General features: G+C 39.4%; 1 protein-coding gene across 4 annotated transcripts in view; it reads left to right on the forward strand.

Moving 5' to 3' along the window:
- Positions 1–22640, forward strand: part of DDX4 (DEAD-box helicase 4) — a 109294-nt gene that overhangs the window by 68464 nt on the left and 18190 nt on the right. For all 4 annotated transcript variants that reach the window (XM_089312797.1, XM_070056904.2, XM_002714040.6 and 1 more), the window contains 9 exons: positions 625–705; positions 1584–1631; positions 4997–5044; positions 5140–5187; positions 5708–5850; positions 8732–8884; positions 11461–11615; positions 16261–16390; positions 19567–19733. In XM_089312797.1, coding sequence (XP_089168923.1) covers positions 625–705; positions 1584–1631; positions 4997–5044; positions 5140–5187; positions 5708–5850; positions 8732–8884; positions 11461–11615; positions 16261–16390; positions 19567–19733 — 973 coding nt within the window. The remainder of the gene's footprint in view (positions 1–624; positions 706–1583; positions 1632–4996; positions 5045–5139; positions 5188–5707; positions 5851–8731; positions 8885–11460; positions 11616–16260; positions 16391–19566; positions 19734–22640) is intronic.

Genomic DNA, 22640 nt, shown 5'->3' on the forward strand with positions numbered 1-22640 from the left:
CATACGGCTCTACCGATCCCCCAAAACCTACCTTCACCAGTGTGGCTGTCTGTTTTAAATGCCTCCAGCCTTCATTCTTTAGTGTCATGACACTGTCTTCAGAAGTCATTGTTGGAATACTTGTGTCTCTTAGTAGGGGAACACAGATTAGTAGTTTTGGAAGCTAAAACATAAATTTGTAGTGATAGTTTAATAGGTGTGAAGTAGATTAGTACATTGCTGTACAGGACCTGTTAGGCTTGATTTAGTAACAGCAGGAGTAAGAGGTGCTATTTTGGAGAATAAGCAGTTGAAAAGATCCAGTGAAGTTTCTGGGAGCAGTAATTGTGCTGCTTTTTGGAGATTTAATTTTTGCTTATATCATATTTTGGCATGAAATTTACTGTAATTTCATTTACAAAATAATTTTAAGAAAACAAGAATATTTAAGAAGTAATTTGTAATTGAAAGACCTAATTTGTAGAGAAGTCCTTTGTTCAATACTTAGAACAATTCTTATTGTAAATTTTGTTAAACTGTTTTAAATCTTTTAACTTGTGATAATATAGCTTGATTTTTTTCTCTTATTGAATAATTTAAGCACTTCTTAAAAGTAACATCTGATTTTATTTTCTACAAATCAAGATAATGAAAACAATGAAGATGAAGGGGTGCAGCGCAGGGGCGGCTTTTTTGGTTCTAGAAGATCAGCCTTAAGTGCCACAGGTCAGTAATAAAATTTATTGCTAAATACTAAGCATTCCCATATGCTTTTAGCATTAGGATTAATCACCCTAATAAATATGTTTAAGCACACTAGTTTGGCTTGTGCCTTTTTCTGCTTTGTAGACAAAAATGCATGGATAGATTTTCCTTCCTTAGAAAATTTGTGCACAGTGAATTACTTCTTCTGTTATCTACCAGTTACTTTGAGATGCGAGTTATACTTTTGATTAGAGGAGGGAAATTGAAACTTTCATTGGTCTGAAACAAAGTTGTCTGAGTTAAGGAAAATAATTTGTGTGATTTGAGGAGAAAATTTAAAAACTTGTTAAAATGTTCAAATGAGGGTAAGATTTAAATTAAATCTAAGGCCGGCGCCGCGGCTCACTAGGCTAATCCTCCGCCTAGCGGCGCCGGCACACCGGGTTCTAGTCCCGGTCGGGGCGCTGGATTCTGTCCCAGTTGCCCCTCTTCCAGGCCAGCCCTCTGCTGTGGCCAGGGAGTGCAGTGGAGGATGGCCCAGGTGCTTGGGCCCTGCACCCCATGGGAGACCAGGAAAAGCACCTGGCTCCTGGCTCCTGCCATCGGATCAGCGCGGTGCGCTGGCCGCAGCGCGCTGGCCGCGGCGGCCATTGGAGGGTGAACCAACGGCAAAGGAAGACCTTTCTCTCTGTCTCTCTCTCTCACTGTCCACTCTGTCTGTCAAAAAAAAAAAATAAAAAAATAAAAAAATAAAAATAAAAATTAAATTAAATCTATAATTAAAAGGGTAAGGGAATAGGAATCTTAAGTAATTACTCTGTATTGAATAGAAACAGACACTATGGTTTATGTACTTGAGGGAGCTGTGTTTCCTCTAAGTCTGCCAAACAATCTTATAGGTAATGGTGACACTTACCCAAGCAGAAGTGGCAGTGGAAGTGGTCGAGGTAAGTTCTGATTGCTTCACCCATACGAGATTAGAATTATTGTAATTAAAATTTAGTATTTGAAGTTAAAAGGTAATTTTTATTGCTTTTATACATTGTGATGAGTATAATTTGCATAACTGATTTCGGGGAGTTCATAAAACTCTTTTCTAAGTTTTTTCCTCTCTGATCTAGCAGTTCTGTTATAGGATCTATATACCATAGATTTATTTGTAAATATACGTATAAAGTTATTAAAGTTGTTCACTGAGCTTCATTTATAGTTAGTAAAAAAAAACTGAAAAGCACCTAAAATTCCTTAATAAATAAATTTAATGAAATAACTGTAAAATAGAATACTTTATAGATGGAAATTCATATTATAGTGTGGGATAGTTGCTCGATTTGATCATAATAGAGTTTGATTTTTTTTACTCTGAATTATTTTTTCAGAGTGTAAGTACTTGAATATCACAGAAAATGTGCAGTGCTTGACTAGTAAACCAGTAGTTTGATGTATTTAACAGATTCTCAGCAATCATGAGTTGTCTGAGAACGTTCAAAGTGACAGTCTGCTTCTCTCCACCTCAACCCTTGATTCTTGAATTGTTCAGTGTAGGAAAAGTTTATCAAAGACCAGTTTAACCAGATTTTCCACAGATGCTCACATCTGTGTGAAGGAGAATTTCAAGATGTGGACATATAGAATAAGATAATAGAGAGCGGCCGGCGCCGCGGCTCACTAGGCTAATCCTCCGCCTTGCGGCGCCGGCACACCGGGTTCTAGTCCCGGTCGGGGCGCCGGATTCTGTCCCGGTTACCCCTCTTCCAGGCCAGCTCTCTGCTGTGGCCAGGGAGTGCAGTGGAGGATGGCCCAAGTGCTTGGGCCCTGCACCCCATGGGAGACCAGGATAAGTACCTGGCTCCTGCCATCGCATCAGCGCAGTGCGCCGGCCGCAGTGCGACGGCCGCGGGGGCCATTGGAGGGTGAACGAACGGCGAAGGAAGACCTTTCTCTCTGTCTCTCTCTCTCTCACTGTCCACTCTGTCAAAAAAAAAAAAAAAATAATAGAGAGCCCATATATAAAAAGATATATCTAATTAGCTTTCTCTTTAAAAATTATTTCTATATTAGGAACAGAGAGTGAGAACTTCCATCTACTGGTTCACTTTCCATATATCTGTCGTGACCCTGTGCTAGGCCAGGAGCTGGGAGCCAGGAACTCAGTCCGGGTCTTCTATGTGGGTAGCAAGAACCCACTTACTTGAGCCATCACTGCTATCTTCCTCTATGTGGGTAGCAAGAACCCAATTACTTGAGCCATCACTGCTATCTTCCAGGGTCTGCGTGAGTAGGAAGCTATAGTCAGGAGCCCGCTATCAAACTCAGGTACTGCCATAAGGAAGGCAGAAGTCTTCACTGCCAGGCTAGATGCCCACTCCTTTAATTAGCTCTTGAGCCTAATGCAGTACCTAAAAGTGGCATTGCAGATGACTAGTTCTTTAAAAGTCAGATGGTTTACAGAAAAGAATTAACAGATCTGACTGCTGTTCACCTAAAATTCATCAATAAATGAAACTGAAAATTCTGCCTGCAAGATCGTTCCTTGGCTAATGTATATTAGTCAAGGTTCTCCAGAGAAAAAGAACCAGTAGGAGAGAGGTTGGTAGATGCACGGATGGATGAGAGGGTATTTATCAGGGGAATTGGCTCATGCAATTATGGAGGCTGAGAAGTCTCCTGATAGGCCGTTTGCAGGCTAAAGAACTAGGGAAACTGTTAGCATGGCTTCAGCTTCATCTAAGTCTAAAGGTCCCAGAACCAGGGCAGCCAATGGTATAACTCTCAGAATAAAGCCAAAGGCCTAAGCACTGAGCTGGGGGCATTTTGTCCAGTCCTGGGGTCCAAAGGCCAGAGAAGCTGGAATTGTTATTTTCTAGAGTAGGAGAAGAAGTGTGTTCCAGCTTTAGGAGAGAGAGAATTTTCCTTTCCTCTGCTTTTTTTTCATTCTATCTGAGCCGTTAGTTGATTGGACATACTTGTATACATTGGGTAAGGGTGAAACTTCCTACTGCACTGATTCAAATGCTAATTTCTTCTGGATATACCCTCAGAGACATACTTAGAGTTAATAATTTATCAGCTCAGTATCCCTAATCTAGTCAAGTTGATATGTAAGATTAACCATCAAAGCTGGTATCTGAACTCTTGGATTTGGAAAGGATTCCTACCACCTAATTGATAAGAGTGACTCATTGTGCTTAAACTGCACAGACAATGTGGTTTATTATGCATGCTTGCTTCCCTTCTGGGAGTCTGGAATTCTAGTATGTGCCATGCAGAAGATGCATACATTGTTAGCCCCTTATGAAAACCCTAAATACTGAATCTATGAGCTTCTTTGATAGATAACATTTCACATATGTTGTCTCAGTTGTGTGACTCCAGTGGGAGAAGACTCTAGGAAGTTTGTGCTTGGTTTTCTCTGGGCTTTTCCCAATGTACCTTTTTTTTTTTTTTTTTTTAACTAATTATGCTGCTGCTTCTGTCATGTAATAAATCATAGCCATGAGTATGAAAATACTTCAAAATAGTTAATGGAAACTCGATTAAAGGTTAAATTTGTACAAAAAATTGAAATCCATGCATATGAAAGTTCTTTAAATTGTTCTTGGAAAATGTATATTATGAAGAAACTGTCTTGTTTGTTCTGCTAGCAGGTCACTGAACCTGGGAATGGTCTTAAAGACCTCCCAACACAGGTAATCATTGGTTCCTATTAGAAAATACAGTCCTTGGCTGATTAGGAAAGAGATAAAATAGCTTAAACCAAAAATAGCTAATACTTATATAAAATAAGTCTTACCTGCATAAAGTCAGCATTTTGAATACTAAGGAAACTAGAAATGCATAAGATTCTATTCATCCTAAGCATGTAAATTATGATTTATAAAAAGAAAAGGCTTTAAAGAGGCCTGTCCATTTTTTTTTTTTTTTTTGACAGGCAGTTAGAGACAGAAAGGTCTTCCTTCTGTTAGTTCACCCCCCAAATGGCTGCTACGGCTGGCGTGCTGCGCCGATCCAAAGCCAGGAGCCAAGTACTTCCTTCTGGTCTCCCATGCGGGTACAGGACCCAAGCACTTGGGCCATCCTCCACTGCACTCCCAGGCCATAGCAGAGAGCTGGACTGGAAGAGGAGCAACCAGGACAGAACCGACACCCCATCCGGGACTAGAACCTGGGGTGCTGGCGCCGCAGGTGGAGGATTATCTAGTGAGCCGCGACACCGGCCTCCATTTTTAAAACATGTCGTCTTTGAAGACAAGCAGTGAAAGTAAAGATGTGTATAGTTTTGTGTCTTGACTGACTGTAATTTTTTAAACAGGTGGTTATAAAGGTTTAAATGAAGAAGTAATAACAGGCTCTGGAAAGAGTAAGTTTTACTTTTAATAAAGTATTTGGTTTTTATAGTGAGTATTTTTTTACTTCTCAGTCTTAAAAACATTTATATATTTGATCTCCTTTAAGATTCCTGGAAGGCAGAAGCTGAAGGAGGAGAAAGTGGTGACACTCAAGGTATATTAGCATTTGGGTGATATACATGAATATATATTACATATTAATATGTAAAATGTAAAAGTTTTATATTTATTTGAGAGAGAGCAATCTCCCGTCAACTGCTTCACTCCTCAAATGCTTACAACAGCCATGCTGGACCAGGCCTTAAATTGAGAGCCTAGATCTCAGTCTGCATTTCCTGTATGGCTCAACCACTTGAGCCATGACTTGCTGCCTCCAGGGTGCACATTAGTAGGAAGTGGAATTGGGCGCAGAGCCAGGACTCCAGCCCAGGCAGCTGAATAAGGATACAGAGTGTCCCAAGTGGTGTCTTAACTGCTGTGCCAAATGCCCACCCCTGATAACCCAAAATGTTTAAATGGAGACTTGACTTTAAAAAATTTGAACAGTGAAAATTTGGGATAAATGGTAAGAGGTTCTCAAGTATTTAAAATTTGGTTTGTCGATTTTTATATATTCTCATAGTTTTCCATCTAGTCTGTATGATGTAAATTATGTTTCTAATTTAAATTCCAAGGACCAAAAGTGACCTACATACCCCCTCCCCCACCTGAGGATGAGGATTCCATCTTCGCACATTATCAGACAGGCATAAACTTTGACAAGTATGATACTATTCTTGTGGAGGTATCTGGACATGATCCACCACCAGCAATTCTGGTCAGTGTGCTAATTGCTTCTATATTGACTGTATAGTAAACTTTGTTTTTAAAATATATGGTATCTTTCTTTAGGTTGGTATCAACACAAACTTTACCTTTAATAATGTCTTGGTTTGGAAATTTAGAACTATGTCTATCATTTAAATAGAATTAATTACTATGTAAAAAAAGAACTAGATTTCAGCACACTCCATCCATACCAGGATGAGAACTTTATTTAAATTTGCTAAAAAGATATTTTCCTTAAGCTTTCAAGATGTTTAAATTCTATGTTTTGAGAAAGTATGTTAGGGGAATGAGTTCCTGTGGAGTGTGGGGGAACCATCTGTCCCTTGTTGATCATTACAATGAGCCCTTATTACTCATCAGTTTTTTTTTCCTGCCACAGTTAAACAACCACTTTATAGAATTGAGACATTGTTTTCCTAGAAACCTTTTATTTAAGGTATACAAACTTCATGCATTTCATAAACACAACTTTAGGAACATAGTGATTCTTCTCACTATACACACCCTCTCTCCCACACTACCAGCCCTACTCTTCCCCCCTCTCCTATTCCCATTCTTTTTTGAAGATATATTTTCAATTAACTTATACACATACAATTAACTCTATACTAAGTAAAGAGCTCAACAAGTTGTATGAAAAAAACAATGTTCCTCAACAGTTGAGACAAAGGCTGTTCATTAACAATGCATCTTGAAGTGTTAATACCACTTCTATAGATTCCCTTTTAGGTGCTCTATTAGCTACCACAGATGCAGGAGAATGTGTATTTGTCCATTTGGGACTGGCTTATTTCACCAAGTGTGATGTTGTCCAGTTTCAGCCATTTTGTTGCAAATGACAGGATTTCATTTATTTTGTTTACCACTGTATAGTATTCCATGTGTGCACATCCTTTAATTTCTTTATCCAGTCTTCAGTTGACAGGCATTTGGGTTGATTCCGTATCTTAGCTATTGTGAATTGAGCTGCAATAAATATAGGAGTATACATAACTCTTTCACATGCTGATTTCATTTTCTTTGGGTAAATTCCGGGAGTGGGATGGCTGGGTCATATGGTATAGGTCTACATTCAGAGTTCTGAGGTATCTCCAAACTGATTTCCATAGTGGTTTTACCAGTTGCTGCACTTATTAGGCATTTTGAGTGATACTTGTTTTTTCCCCCTTGTGATGGCTTTTATTTTTGAATAAAAGATAAAGATGTGGCTTAGTGGAGTATCTGTTCTTTTCAGTGAATACCCAGGGGTGTATGCTGGTTGTAGTCATGGAGCTCTGTTCAGTGCTCCAGGGTGAGGGGAGTGTCCAAGGTGACACCAAAGTTGGGTGTGGTAAATCTTTTCTTTATCAAAGGGGAGGTTTGTTCTGGTCTGTTGGTGTATTCTCACACTAACCTATTCTCATGCTCATCTCCTTTCCCTATACACAAATGCATGGTCACTAGACCCAGTGGATACAGTTTTCATTCCTGCTTCCACAAGAACCCCACAAAGATCTGTGTAGACCTTGCAGACATCGGTGTGTACACGGATCCTACAGCAGTGACCCTCACCAGGGAATCAGGGAGCCCTGACCTCATTCCGTGCAGCTGTCGGCAGTGACTGCCCGAAGTCCCAGCCATACCCTTTAACCTCCCACATAACAGGGATTTTCACAGTGTTTTCATAGTCTCGGAATACAAGACTCCCACAGTCTTGAGCACCAAGTTCCCTGTCAGTTCCCCCATCCAGACTCAGGTATCTTCTCTTGTCTAGTTGCTGGGCATGCAAACGTGAGCTGGTGCAACTATTACATATGTCCAAAATGGTGCCTGCCCTCTTTCAGCTAGTTAAAAAACACCTGTGCCAGGTGGTTGGGGAGAGAGAAACGTAGTTTAAAAACGCCTGTGCCAGGTGCTTAGGGAGAGAGAAACGTGTCCCCCTTTCTTCCCTCTTTCTTGGCAGGTTGGCAGATAGACTGTCCCCCATAGGGTTCTAAGATGGACTCACATCAGGTTCTTCCTATAGCTGTATCGCTAGTGGCTTGCTGCAGTGCAGTCTCATCTCACTCCAGAGCTGGTGCTGAGACCTTGGATGCCGGGGTCCTCAGCTGTGCATATCCACACCTCCACATAGGTCCACAGTGTCCCTCTAATTTGTGTGGAGTTTCCTCTGCTGTTTTCTCCCTAAATCTTCCCTGAGATTGCATTCTCACCACTTTATTTTTTTTTAAAGATTTTATTTATTTGAGAGGTAGAGTTACAGTGAGAGGGAGAGACAGAGAGAAAGGTCTTCTGTCCGTGGGTTCACTCCCCAAATGGCTGCAATGGCCGGAGCTGTGCTGATCCGAAGCCAGGAGCCAGGTGCCTCCTTCTGGTCTCCCATGTGGGTTCAGGGGCCCAAGGACTTGGGCCATCCTCCACTGCTTTCCTAGGCCACAGCAGAGAGCTGGACTGGAAGAGGAGCAGCCAAAACCAGAACTGGCACCAATATGGGATGCTGGCACCACAGGCAGAGGATTAAGCCACTGTGCCACAGTGCCAGTCCCTCTCACCACTGTTTAAAAAAACTGTCTTCCTCTGGTTTAGAGCAGTAAGCTCCCTCCATATTCTACCATCTTGAAAATCCCTCATCAGAGTTTTTTATATCTCACAGGTTTTAATGGGGTAGAAAAAAAATTTTTAGGACTACTGTCTATGAGAAATACTTCCTAATTCTATTAATTTATAAGGTAATAGACTCTGGATGTTGTCTTTTGAGTGGAGGTGCATTGGTAAAGTAACTTTAGTGTATAAAGTAAAATTAGCAAGCCTTGAAACTGGTTTAATTGGAATGTGTTCATGAAATGCTGTATATGGAATTTAATCACTGCTCCCCTCCTTTTTGCTTTTAGACTTTTGAAGAAGCTAATCTCTGTCAGACACTGAATAATAACATTGCTAAAGCTGGTTATACTAAGCTTACTCCTGTGCAGAAATATAGTATTCCTATTATACTTGCAGGAAGAGATTTGATGGCTTGTGCTCAAACAGGATCTGGGAAAACCGTAAGTAATTTTCCCACACATATTCTCTCTCATAGCCAAATAGTTAACATTTTTTAATGCTTTTCTTTCTAAGACTTTTATATATGTTTTCAATGAGCTGTCATAACTATTCATGATTTTTGCTTCTGATTTATTGAAGTATATGTACTTCTGAAAGAGTTTTGATCTAAGATAGGGTTGCAGCCTGTACATGTTTAATCTGTTTCTAAATGTGTTCAGCCTTTTTCTGGGACATGATAGTATCTTAAAATGATTTGAGGTCAAAACTTCAGCACTGAGGGAGGGAGAAAATAATTTCTGTAAAATAAACCTATGGTTTTGGCATCAAAAGATAAAGAATGAGAAATAGCTATATGTAGTATACATGATATTTAGTATGAAGTGATCTCAGGTTTTGCTAATTCTCAAAACTCTGGTGAGACTAGCTGGGTCTCAGGACTAATCAAGGGCGTTTGTTTATTAAATAGGGTTCCATGAAATGACACTATTAGTTTGCAGATCATAAAGTCCTGGCTCATACCATTTTAGGCTTAAACAGCCTCTGTTATTGAATTAAAGGGAAAAATGGGTGAGTTGTACAATACAGCAGCTGTGGGGTGGTAAAAATAGCATTTTAAATGTTAAAGTGGTCATATAGATATGATTGTCTGGTAATAATAATAGGTAGAATTAAAAAGGAGTGAATGGTCCAACATGGGAAGTAGTCCATACAGCAAACTCATAGAATGACAATTACTTTAAGTAGCACTCTGACCTCAGAATCAGCCTTTAAGGCATTCTGGTCTGGCTGAAAAGCCCATGAGAGCATTTCAGGCATGGAAAGCCAAGGCATTTTGCCAAAAAATGACCTACATGAAGGGCCTCTCTGGGTGAGACCCCAGCGGAAAGATGCTGTCATCAAAGAAGGATGTACATTTCTCTGAAGGGAGGCAAGAACTTTCACTTTGCTTATGGCCTTGTCTAAATTCTGATGGAATTTGTGGACTCAAAATTCTTTCCTAGCCTAGGCAGCTCATGTCAAGAGCCTAAGGTGATCACTTACGTCATACATAAGAGTGTTAATTGTTAAATTAACAACAGGAGTCATGGTGCACTAACTTCTCGTGCAGGACCTCTGTCCTCAAAGAGTTTTATTAGAGTTAACAGTAAAACTTGTTCTCACAGATTTATTTTTTTAATGTATTAAGTGGAGGATATTCTTATGTCACATAAGTTTTAGTTATGCCTAAGTGTCCAGCTCCATTGCTTGTTTTCTTAGGTGTTTCCTCAATTAATGATACAGCTTGTTCTTAAGAATTTAATTTCTTTTAATATATTAAATGGAGATCTTCTGTCTTGGAAGTTATAGTTATGTCTAATTTCTCGCAAAAGATGTATCATTCTTGGGAGCTTCTTTAAAGTTAAGTTTCTCAAAAAAAAAAAAGTGCAGTTAACTTCAAGATGCAATGACTTTTTTTTTTTTTTTTTTTTTTTTTTTTTGACAGGCAGAGTGGACAGTGAGAGAGAGAGACAGAGAGAAAGGTCTTCCTTTGCCGTTGGTTCACCCTCCAATGGCTGCCGCGGCCGGCACACTGCGCTGATCTGATGGCAGGAGCCAGGAGCCAGGTGCTTTTCCTGGTCTCCCATGGGGTGCAGGGCCCAAGCATTTGGGCCATCCTCCACTGCACTCCCTGGCCACAGCAGAGGGCTGGCCTGGAAGAGGGGCAACCGGGACAGAATCTGGCGCCCCGACCGGGACTAGAACCTGGTGTGCCGGCGCTGCTAGGCGGAGGATTAGCCTAGTGAGCCGCGGCGCCGGCCCAAGATGCAATGACTTTGAACAGCCCTTATCTTGACTGTTGAGGAACAGTTTTGTTTTGTTTTGTTTTTTAGTGCAAATTGTTGAACTCTCAGTATAGAGTTTATCCTCTATGTATAAAGTTAGTTGACAAGGGATCTTAGTGGAGAATGGGGCTGGAAATGGGAGATAGAGGAACAGAAAGGGTGGGAGTGTGGGTGAGAAGGCAGGTATGGTGGGAAGAATCACTGTATTCTTGACGGAAGATAGTTTTGGATTTTAATAAGTGTTTTATTTGCTTAAAAGTGTTTTATAGCGTGAAGCTTCTCTTACCAGATGCAACTTCAGTGAAGATTTTGTGATTATTGATTTAAATGGTTACTACAAATTTTAGCTTCGCCTGTGGACCACTTTTGTCATGCATTCTAAGTGGTAATTTTATTATCACTACAAAAAGACTCATTTAAAATTATTATCAAATGCAGTAATTTGCATGAAGTTACACCTGCATTACCCTCTATAAATCAATTAATGTTATTGATCTGTTTAGAATCCATGAGTATGCTTTTTTAAAACTAAAAAATAGTTTGATAGAGTAAATTTATCAAACATTTATAACATGAGCATTAAGACCTAAATGTTAAGAATTTATTTAAATAAACATTTTCACTTCTTAAATTTACCAGCAAGGTAAAAGAAGAAGCTAGAGGGTAAGGTTGTATAAGAGCATGAGAAATAGCTTTCTTAGGGGATGAAGCAATGTACTATAGACTTGTGAATTAGGCAATTTAATTTCTAGGCAGCATTTCTCTTGCCAATTCTGGCTCATCTAATGCGTGAAGGAGTAACTGCCAGCCGCTTTAAAGAGCTGCAGGAACCTGAGTGTATTATTGTAGCACCAACTCGAGAGCTGATCAACCAGATTTATTTGGAAGCCAGAAAATTTTCTTTTGGGTAAGTATGTTTGGAATGCCACTTACAAATATTTTTCTTTGGAGTTTTTTTCACACTTGTTTTGGAAAGATTTGGTAATAATACACTAAATACAGTGTTTAACATTATTTGGTTGATGTACGCTTAAAAATAGTGTTTAGGGAATCCTGTTTATTTTTAGAAGAAACATGCTTATTAAACATAGATAATATTGGAGGCATAAAATAGTATACTGGTATGTTTTTGATAATTTTTACTGCATGTCAAACAATGAACGCTTCTTAGTTAACATGTTAATCAGTTCTTAATTACTATTTTCTTGATTCTCTTTTTATGTATAAGTTTGTAATGTAGAAAACTGTTTATTGTATAGTCTCACTGAACTTTAATTACTTTAAAATTGTACATGTATGTTTTATTTCCCTAGTTTGAGTTATTTGGTTTTTTCTGATTTGCGGCTATGGTTAGTGAAAACAAAATCTTGCTGAGTAAATTTTTTTCCGTTTCTTTATTTTTATTTTTTATTTGAAAGAGAGGGGTAAGGGTGGAGATAATCTTTCACCTATGGGTTCAGTTTGCAAATGTTCACAACAGGTGGGGCTAGGCCAGGTTGAAGCCAGGAGCCTGGTACTCCATCTGGGTCTTCCACGAGAGTAGCAGGAACTCAAGTTCTTGAGTCATCATCTGCTGTCCTCCAGGTTGTGTATTAGCAGAAATCTGGATGGGTAGAGAAGTAGCTGCAAGTTCAGTCAGGCAATCTGATGTGGGATGCAGGCAACCCAGGCTGCAGGTTAACCACTGTGCCACACATCTGCCCCTATTTTACTTCTAAAGTTTCTCCTGCTAGTAGTGCATAAAGCCAGCTTAACTATACTTTGTCTCAACATTTGATGCTGTGTTAGTTACCTGCTGCTGCCTATTTATCTTAGAATCTAGTTGCTTAAAACAATGAACGTTTTATCTCTTCAGTTTCTGGGGCTTAGGAATTGGGGGACAGGTAGACTGGATGAATCTGGTTTGGAATCTTGTACAAGGCTATAGACAGGATATTAGCTAGGGTTATAGTCATCTGGAGGCTTGACTGGACCAGTTCATAAAGTTGCTAGATTATCCTGAGGAAATGGTAGCTGGTTTTCCCTGAATTGCGAGAGAACCAGAGGGAGCACACAATGGCTTTAATGAAATAGTCTCAGAAGTCAAATACTGTTACTCTGCCGTATTCTATTTGTAAGAAGCAAGTCACTCAGTCGAGCTCATACTAAGGACTGAGTATTGAATTTGTTGAAACTAATGTGAAATTAAAGTGTAAGGCCATTCTAAAATTAATACAGATTTCACTATAGCAATAGCAGAACATTCAGCCAAGTGCATGGTTCACAGCTGTGCAACCCATGAAACCAGTCTTTGCCTCTGCTAATGAGGAAAGGGAGTCAGTGTCTGTATTTGAAGGAAAAATATTGAATAATTCTTGTATGTATTTCAAAACCACCGTCAGTATCTTCATCTTTTGTTCACTTGTTATGAGATTGAACTACTTTTTTGAATGCTTATGCTTATTAAATCATTTTCCTTTGTGAATTATCCATTTGTTATCTACCAGTTCATCTATTGTAAAGTTAATTTTTTAAAAGATTTACTTATTTGCCCATTTGAGAGTTAGAGTTAGAATTTGTGTGTGTGTGTGTGTGTGTGTGTGAGAGAGAGAGAGAGAGAGAGAGAGAGAGAGAGAGAGATAGATGTATGTGTCTTCTATTGATGGTTTACTTCCCAGATGGCTGCAACAGCTGGGGCTGGGCCAGGGCAAAGTCAGGAGCTTCATCTGGGTCTCCCACGTGACCCAAGTGCTTGAACCATCTTCCACCACTTTTCATAAGCCATTAGCAGGGAGCTGGATCAGAAGTGGAGCAGCAAGGACATGAACTGGTTGGTCACATAGGATACTGGCGTTGCAGGCAGCGGCTTTACCCACTATGCCACCCCAGCCTCAAGTAAATGTTTTATTTATAATTTTTTAGAATGTTTTATCTAGAAACTGTGAGCCTTTTATTTTTGTAAGTCAATTTTTTTTAAAGTTTTAATAATTGAGCACAAATGAGGCATGGGATACCCAGAAAGACACACAGAGATAGAGTTCTTAGATATATAGAAATGTATACAGACATATAGAGCTATACAAATATATATAAATACATTACAGATAATAAAGTTCTCAGATACACACACACACACACACACAGATATATATAGAGTCCTAAGATACAGTGACTCCTCACATGACCACAATGGCTAGGGTTGGGGTAGATTGCAGCCAGGATCTGGGGACTTAGTCCAGGTGTCCCAAATGGATGGCAAAAACTGAAACACTTGAGCTATCGCCACTGTCTCCCACGGTCTGCATTAGCAGGAACTTGGCATCAGGAGCCAGAATTGGGTGTCTAGTTGACGTACTCCGACGTGGAACGTGGGCATCTTAACTGCTAGGCTTAAATGCCCACCCCTAAATCAGTTTATTTTAAATGAGAGGTGAACAAAAAGAGGAAAATGTGATTACTAAAATCACTATAATGTCAACTTGATAGATCTCTTAAAGTAGATGTAAATTGCATGCATATACCAGTGTGTGTTTGTTTCATTTTAAGATTTGTTTATTTGAAAGATATTGTTAGAGAGGGAGAGACAGATCTTCCATCTCTGGCTCTCCCCAAATGCCTGCAATGGCTAGGACTGGGTCATTCTGAAGCCAGGAGCTGCCGAGGACTTCTGGGTTTCCCATCTTGTTTTGTAATGTGAGAGAGAGAGAGAGAGAGGGACATGGAGCTTCAATCATTTTGTCCAGTCTCCAAATGGCTGCAGTGGCCAGGCCTGAACTAGGCTTGGAACCAGAAACTGGGAATACAATCCATTTCTCCCATGGGTGGAAGGAACTCAGTTATCTGAGCTGTGATGACCTGCTGCCTCCCAGAGTCTGCACTGGTGGGAAACTGGAATCAGGAGTTGAAGCTGGGAATACAACCCGCACACTCTGATGAATATGGGCATCTCAATTGCTAGGCCAAACACCCACCCCAATATTTTCATCTTTAAAAACAAAAACATAAATATAGTAAATTCAGTTAATATTTGTGCACAAAGAGGGACATTTGTGTATGAATATTTGTTGCAACAATTTGTGGTAAAGAATTGAAAGATACATCAATGTCCATCAGCATTGAACTGATTTAATTATGGTACACATACATAATAGTAATAATTAAGTTATTCTTAGAAGATGCTATTTTATGTGTTCTCTCTACACATATAATAAAACATATTTTGTCCTCATAGTAGTGGAAAGCAAGTCTTTTAAAACAATTAGTTTATTTAATAAAACAATTTTCCTATATTCTTGACTTCTGGCTCATTGATTCTTCTCTTTGGTTACCTACTATTAATGATTTCATATGAAGCACTGCAGAAATAACTGATGCAAGTTGTGTGAGAGTATTTCAAAAAGTTTGTGGAAAAATTGAATTAAAATAGAAGTTTATCTTGATGCATTTTTTAAAAATTCGTGTGTGGGTTTTTCATATGTATTTCCCTGAACTTTTTGAAGATCCCTAGTGTAAACTTTAATCTGCCTCTTGACCAATAGTAGTGTTTTAAGCTGTTAGCACCTGAGGCTTTTTAAAAAATACATATTGGAGATAATAACTAATCTAAACACTATTTTTTAAAGATTATTTTAAAGAGTGAGAGAGTTAGGGAGGGAGGGAAAGGGAAAGACAGAGATATTGATTTTCTATCTGCTGATTCACTCCCCAAATGGCCACACCACCCGGAGCTGGGTTGGTCTGAAGCCAGGAGCCAAGGACTTCTTTTGGGTCTCCCACATAGGTACTAGTTTCCAAGCACTTGGGCCATCTTCTGCTTTCCCAGGCCATTAACAGGGAGCTGGATTGGAAGTGGAGCAACCAGGGCTCAAACAGGTGCCCACATGAGAAGCTGGCACTGTAGGCGGCAGCCTTACCCACTATGCATGCCATCAGTGTCGGCCCCATCAATCCTGTTTTTTTTGTTTTTTGTTTTTTGTTTTTTTTGAACACACGGTATTCTTTCTTATGGTTGTACCATATTCAGTTCATGATATACATATGGTTTTCAGACTTTTGAAACTAAAAATAATTGCAGTGAATCTTACTGTATGTTCATTTCTTCCCATTTGAGTGGTAAATTTCAAGATGTAAATTTACTGGGACAAATGATAAGTTTTTAAATTTTAATACAGACTAAAATAGAGAAGTGCTAAATTCCCTTATTCTCTTGACTAAAATGGTATTATCCCACTTGAGGGAATGTGCCTTGTATTCATTTTTAAATTAATGTTGAACTTATTTTTCATTTTTCAGAGCCATTTGTATTTTTTATTCAGTGTTTATATCTTTGGCTTGTTTTGTATCTGGGGAGGAGGAGTGATGTTTCTCATTGTTTTTGAAGAACTATATCAGGGTGTACATTATTTTTTCCCAGTTCGACACTTTTTCCATATTTTCAACTTCATGCTGGGCAGAATTTATTTTTTTTAGGTAATTGAATATACTTTTTTTCCTGTGGTTTTTTTTTAACATATTGTTAGAAATGACTAATTTTTGAATAACTAGATATTGATGTTTATTTTTCTTATCAATAGGACTTGTGTAAGAGCTGTTGTTATGTATGGAGGAACCCAGTTGGGGCATTCAATTCGACAGATAGTACAAGGCTGTAATATATTGTGTGCTACGCCTGGAAGACTGATGGATATCATAGGTAAAGAAAAGGTAGGCTCTAGAGGGATAACCACCTTGGAAGCTTTGTGTGTGTGTGTGTGTGTGTGTGTGTGTGAGAGAGAGAGAGAGAGAGAGAGAGAGAAAGAGAAAGAATATAAAATATATTTTATTCTAGTACTGTTTATTATATGTTTGGATCCATCAGTTTTTTTTAACTCATTCTCATATAATTCTTTCCAAAGTAATCCCAGCATAAAACAAGTAATATTTTAAATTCTATACCTAGGAAAACAGACTCAATGAGATTACAGAGGGTACTTGAAAAAGTTTGTGAAAAATAGAATTAAAACATAGGTTTGTTGTACAGAAAGTTTTTGAAATCGGTGTATATGAATTGGCTTTTTTTTTTTTTTTTTTGACAGAGTGGACAGTGAGAGAGAGAGACAGAGAGAAAGGTCTTCCTTTTGCTGTTGGTTCACCCTCCAATGGCTGCCGTGGCCAGCGGCGCTGTGGCCTGTGCACTGTGCTGATCCGAAGGCGGGAGCCAGGTGCTTCTCCTGGTCTCCCATGGGGTGCAGGGCCCAGGCACTTGGGCCATCCTCCACTGCACTCCCGGGCCACAGCAGAGGGCTGGCCTGGAAGAGGGGCAACCGGGACAGAATCCGGCGCCCTGACCGGGACTAGAACCCGGTGTGCCGGTGCCACAAGGCGGAGGATTAGCCTAGTGAGCCGTGGCGCCGGCCATGAATTGTCTTTGAAATGTTTCGTATTATGAGAAAAATATTCTTGGGTTTCAAATTTGTTTTGCATCAAAATTTATCTTCTATTTTTAACCTTTATTTATTGTCTTTGTTTGAAAGGGAGAGAAGGAAGAGGAGAGATTGAGATCTCCTATTTGCTGATTTGGTTCACTCCCCGAATGCCCTCAATAGCTAGGGCTGGGCCAGGCCCAAGCCAGGAGCTGGAAACTGAGTCTAGAGTTCCCACTTGGGTGGGATGGATCTAACCACTTGTGCTATCACCTGTTGCATCAACAGGAAACTAGAATTGGGAACAGAGCAAGGAGTCAAACTTAGGTACTTCAGTGTGAGATGTGGGCATCCCAAGCAGTGATTTCATTCTTAGCACCCAATGCTTGCTCATAAGTTGATCTTTAAATTCCACTTTTCCATGAGCCTTTTGAAGTACCCTGTTGTACAATTTATGTGAAATCTTCAGTTACCCTAAAGTAAGTAGTATGAACTAGGGTTAGAATTTGTGTCTGATTCCAGGATCCGTAGCCTATAAATTCCCACTATTCTAGGAGAAAACTGCAATAAATAATTTCATCTAGTTTTTATGTGTCTGGGTAAAATAATTTTTCTTCTGGATAAAACCTGTTGGGTCAATAATTTTGTCTCCTGTTTAAGAAAATGAGTGATACTAATGAAGATTGTTAGTTCTCTAAGTCTTTAAGAAGAGATTTTAGGACTGTGTGTTTATTTAGAAATTCATATGCCAGATTATTACATCTCTAATACTTTAATTTCACTTGAATGGATGTGATTTCTTTTTTAGGTTTTTTAAAGCTTTTGTTCAAACATGCTTTTTTTTTGCGTTAAGGACCCTTTCTTAGGATACTTATTAAAAGTATTGAGAGAAATCTGCCTTGTTTTCTTGCTAACCATCTACATGTTGGTATGAGTCACATGTTTTCATTTTGTAAATTTGTCCTCTCTATAAGCAATATTTATTGTTTATGCAAAGGTAAGAGAAGTTTCTTAGTTGTTCTGAATGATAGAATGAAACACTTATTAAGGATTTAAATAGAAAAAACTTACCAGTTATAAGGCATTTGAATGTGTTATGCTGTCATGAGATTTTATTTCTTCTATAAAATTATCTGACTTTATTGGCTAGTATATCCTGGATCTGTGCTGCCCAATGCTGTAACCACTAGCACTTGTGTCTGTTTAAATTGAAAAATGTGTAAAATATTTTATTTCCACAATCATAATATCCATATTTTATCTTTTTAAAAAGATTTAATTATTTGAAAGGTGGAGTTAGAGAGAGAGAGAGACAGACAGACAGACAGAGGAAGAGAGAGAGAAGTCTTCTATCTGCTGGTTCACTCTCCAAGTGGCTGCAATGGCCAGGGCTGGGCTAGAAAGAAGTCAGGAGCTAGGAGCTTCTTTTGGGTCCCCCACATGGGTGCAGGGGCCCATGCACTTGATCCGTCTGCTGGTTGCTTCCCAGGGAACATTAACAGGGAGCTGGATCGAAAATATAGCAGCCAGGACTCTAACCCGTACCCATATCGGATGCCAGCACTGCAGGTGGCAGCTTAACCCACCATGCCACAGCACCGGCCCCAGTATCCACATTTTAAGCATGTAATAGCTATTTGTGGTTAATGACTAACATGTTAGACTGCAGATAACAGAACTTCCAAGTAATTGTGTAAAGTTCTATTGTGGGACCGGCGCTGTGGCATAGCAGGTAAAGCCACTGCCTGCAGTGCTGGCTTCCCATATGGGTGCTGGTTTGAGACCTGGCTGTTAAACTTCCGATCCAGCACTCTGCTATGGCCTGGGAATGCAGTAGAGGATGGTCCAAGTCCGTGGGCCCCTGCACCTGCCCGGGAGACTTGGAAGAAGCTCCTGGCTTTGGATTGACGCAGCTCTGGCCATTGTAGCCAAGTTGGGAGTGAACCAGCGCATGAGCTCTCTCTCACGTGCTCTCTCCCTCTCCTTCCCCCCTCCCCCCTCCCCCACCCCTCGAATGCTCTCTGCCTCTCCTTCTCTCTGTGTAACTCTTTCAAATAAATAAATAAATCTTTTAAAACAAAAAAAAACAAAGGGCAGGGTGAAATCCACATGAGCAAAAAATAGTCACTTTTACCCTAAAAAATGTTCTATTGTATGCTATTGATATAGGTATTTTGGTTCATTTAGCCTTAATTTTAAAATATGTTTTTTAAAATAATAATGTTAAAATAACATGCTACTTTAAATAAAGTGTTAATTTAACATTTTAAAAATGTTCTGTACATTACAGAAAATTGATAATAGAAGTAAAGACTGATAGCATTATCTAAGCATAACCATTCTCATCATTTTATGCTTAACTCTTATCATTTGGTCCTTAAGCATATTTTAACTATAACTTGAAATTGTTGATAGTATTTTAGTTTCTTATAAACGAGTGTGCATTCTCTCTTCTTACCCTTGAAAATATCCTCAAAGATTGGTCTCAAGCAAATCAAATACTTAGTTTTGGATGAAGCAGATCGCATGTTGGATATGGGCTTTGGGCCAGAAATGAAGAAGTTAATTTCTTGCCCAGGAATGCCATCAAAGGAACAGCGTCAGACCCTTATGTTCAGTGCGACATTCCCTGAAGAAATTCAAAGGTAAAATTTTTTCTTCTTAAAAATAATTTGGTTATATTCATAAATACCTTATGGAAGTCAAAGTGATGTGAATATTCTTTTTAAGATTTTTTTTTAAAATTTAAGATTCTAACATAGGTAGTTTAAAAAGTAGGTGTGTTTCTAGAATATATATTATAATTTTCAGTGTTTCTTATCTTTATTCCTGGCTTTGCGTTAGTATCACATTTTAATTAAAAAGTGCTCATGTGTTATAGCAGAGAACTTAACTAGGATTTAACAAGGACTTACTAAATGCAATTATTTTTATGTTTGAGCATTCTTTTCAAACCTAACAGAATTTGGGAATATTGGATGTTTGTTAGAAAATTCACATACCAATTATTGACAGGTATTTGACGTTATGCTGTATGCCATATGGTCTGTCTATTAAGAAGTTAGGATGCCATGTCCTTGCAGGCTGACAGCTCTTCTTTCTGTCAGCTGCTCCTTTGTAGAGGAGTCTTAAGTGCCCACACAGAACAGTAGCTTATCATTCAGGTAGGACTTCTGCCCTTTTCTGTAATGGAACTATGCTGTTTTTGAGTACTAAGACCCTTAAACCTGAAGAACCTAGACTTGGAGAGAGGGAAGGACAATAAGCACAGATTTACTGCGGTGACTGTTCCTCGCCACCGCCAGAGAATTAGGCAGGCTGCCCGCAGCTTGCCTTGAACGAGGAGGGGAAGTGCGCCACCCGCCACTCAGCCTTCCCCAAACCAATCAGGCGGCGGTGTGGAGCCCAGTCGAAGCAGGGTCTCACTTTATTGTAAAAGGGAGGTGTAATATATAGCTGAGGTACAGAAGTGGGCAAGGGGTGGGGTGTTGTGATGCAAAAGGGTCTTAGCCACTCCTATTACACCACCTTAAAGATCATTAGGCAAAAGCACCCTGGGGCTGGGGTGTTTGCCACCAGGGATTTGAAACTTAAAGACAGGCAGGCTCAGGAAGTTCCTCTAGGCCTCTCCGGATTCAGCCTCCCCCACAATTTACAGAATAGCTCTTTGGATCTGATAGTGGATTGGCTACTCTTCCTTACAACCCTTGGTTTCCAGACTTATGTACCATATGAAGATTTTTGATGTTCTTTTGCATGATGCCCTGTCCTCATTAAGAGTTGTCTCCAAGCTGGACCTTGAGTTGCTTTTTTTTTCTGTGACTGTTGCACTGTTCTCTCAGGATGGCAGCTTCTGGGTGGTACAGTATGCAATAGGACTTGTGGATTCTGTGTTTATAGGTCTTCTCCAGCATCTCCTTTGCTGAAAAGTTAGAAAATGCTCTATGGGATTTCATGTTACTGTGTCAAACAGTTTATGAGCCCTAGAATTGTGTTTGCTGTTGATTGGTGTCATTTACTGTATAATTCAGTCACTGTGTAAAGTTAAAAAGAGTTCTTAATTGAGTGGAAAAATCTAACCTTAAGGCATTGGGTCAGTTGGCAGGATTTTTTTCTTAGTGGTACATAAAATAATCATTTCTTAACAACTGGATCTTATCTTAAATTTGAAATGGTAGTGGAAGTGCAGGTCTTTGGCTTAACCACTAAGATGCTGGTTAAGATGCCCATGTCCCGTATCAGCGTGCTTGAGTTTAATTTCTAGATTCAGCTCTTGATTCCAGATTGCTGCCAGTCCAGACCCTGGGAGACAAGAGGTGAGGACTCAAGTCCTTCACTTCCTGACACCTATGTAGAAGGCATGGATTGAGTTCCCAGCTCCTGGATTTGGTCTGCCTCAACCCTGGCTGTTGCGGGCACTTGGGGGAATGAATCAGCAGATGAATGCTGTTTCTGCTGGGGGTCTGTGTGCCTTAGGTCAGCACTTTCCATCTGGCAAGTTCTCAATTTCTGTAAAATCTCCAGGATAGACTTTTTTTTTTAACTTTTATTTAATGAATATAGATTTCCAAAGTACAGCTTATGGACTACATTGGCTCCTTGCCCCCCCATAACTTCCCTCCCACCTGCAACCCTCCCCTTTCCTGCTCTCTCTCCTCTTCCATTCATATCAAGATTCATTTTCAACTGTCGTTACATACAGAAGATCAGTTTAGTATACATTAAGTAAAGATTTCAACAATTTGCACCCACATAGAAACACAAAGTGAAAAATACTGTTTGAGTACTCGTTATAGCATTAAATCTCAATGTACAGCACATTAAGGACAGAGATCCTACATGAGGAGTAAACACACAGTGACTCCTGTTGTTGACTTTACAAATTGACACTCCTGTTTATGGCATCAGTAATCTCCCTATGCTCCAGTCATGAGTTTCCAAGGCTATGGAAGCCTTTTGAGTTCACTGACTCTTATCTTATTTAGACAAGGTCATAGTCAAAGTGGAAGTTCTCTCCTCCCTTCAGAGAAAATTACCTCCTTCTTTGAAGACCTGTTCTTTCCACTGGGATCTCACTCACAGAGATCTTTCATTTAGGTCCTTTTTTTTTTTTTCCCCCAGAGTGTGTTGGCTTTCCATGCCTGAAATACTCTTATGGGCTTTTCAGCCGGACAGAATAGACTTTTAAGCATTGTTTATGACCCTTGATAGGGAACTGCAGGTTCTTTGACTCTGACTGGTGGTTAAGATTGTTGTTCAGTTGTTATTCTTATTACGCTGGCTCAGCTTGCTTTACCTTTGTTCTTGTATTTACTTTTAAAAAACAGTTTTCTACTCGTTCTAATTCCTATGTTCGGAACTTTGACTTGAGGCAATTTGGGTCCACCTTTCATTACTGAAAAGCTTAAGAAGAAAAACAAAAGGGCTTCTTGCTCAGCTTCCTCTTTATACTCATCTTAATACTCCAGGCCCTTGTACCATGTATTCATGTTCTAAGGTACTCAAAAATAGTGAAAATCAATGTAGAATTTCAGATGATGTCAGTATTTGTG

Source organism: Oryctolagus cuniculus, chromosome 14 (assembly GCF_051225735.1).
Source record: "Oryctolagus cuniculus isolate XC-2025 breed Fujian yellow rabbit chromosome 14, ASM5122573v1, whole genome shotgun sequence".
In the NCBI taxonomy this organism is placed as follows: Eukaryota; Metazoa; Chordata; class Mammalia; order Lagomorpha; family Leporidae; genus Oryctolagus; species Oryctolagus cuniculus.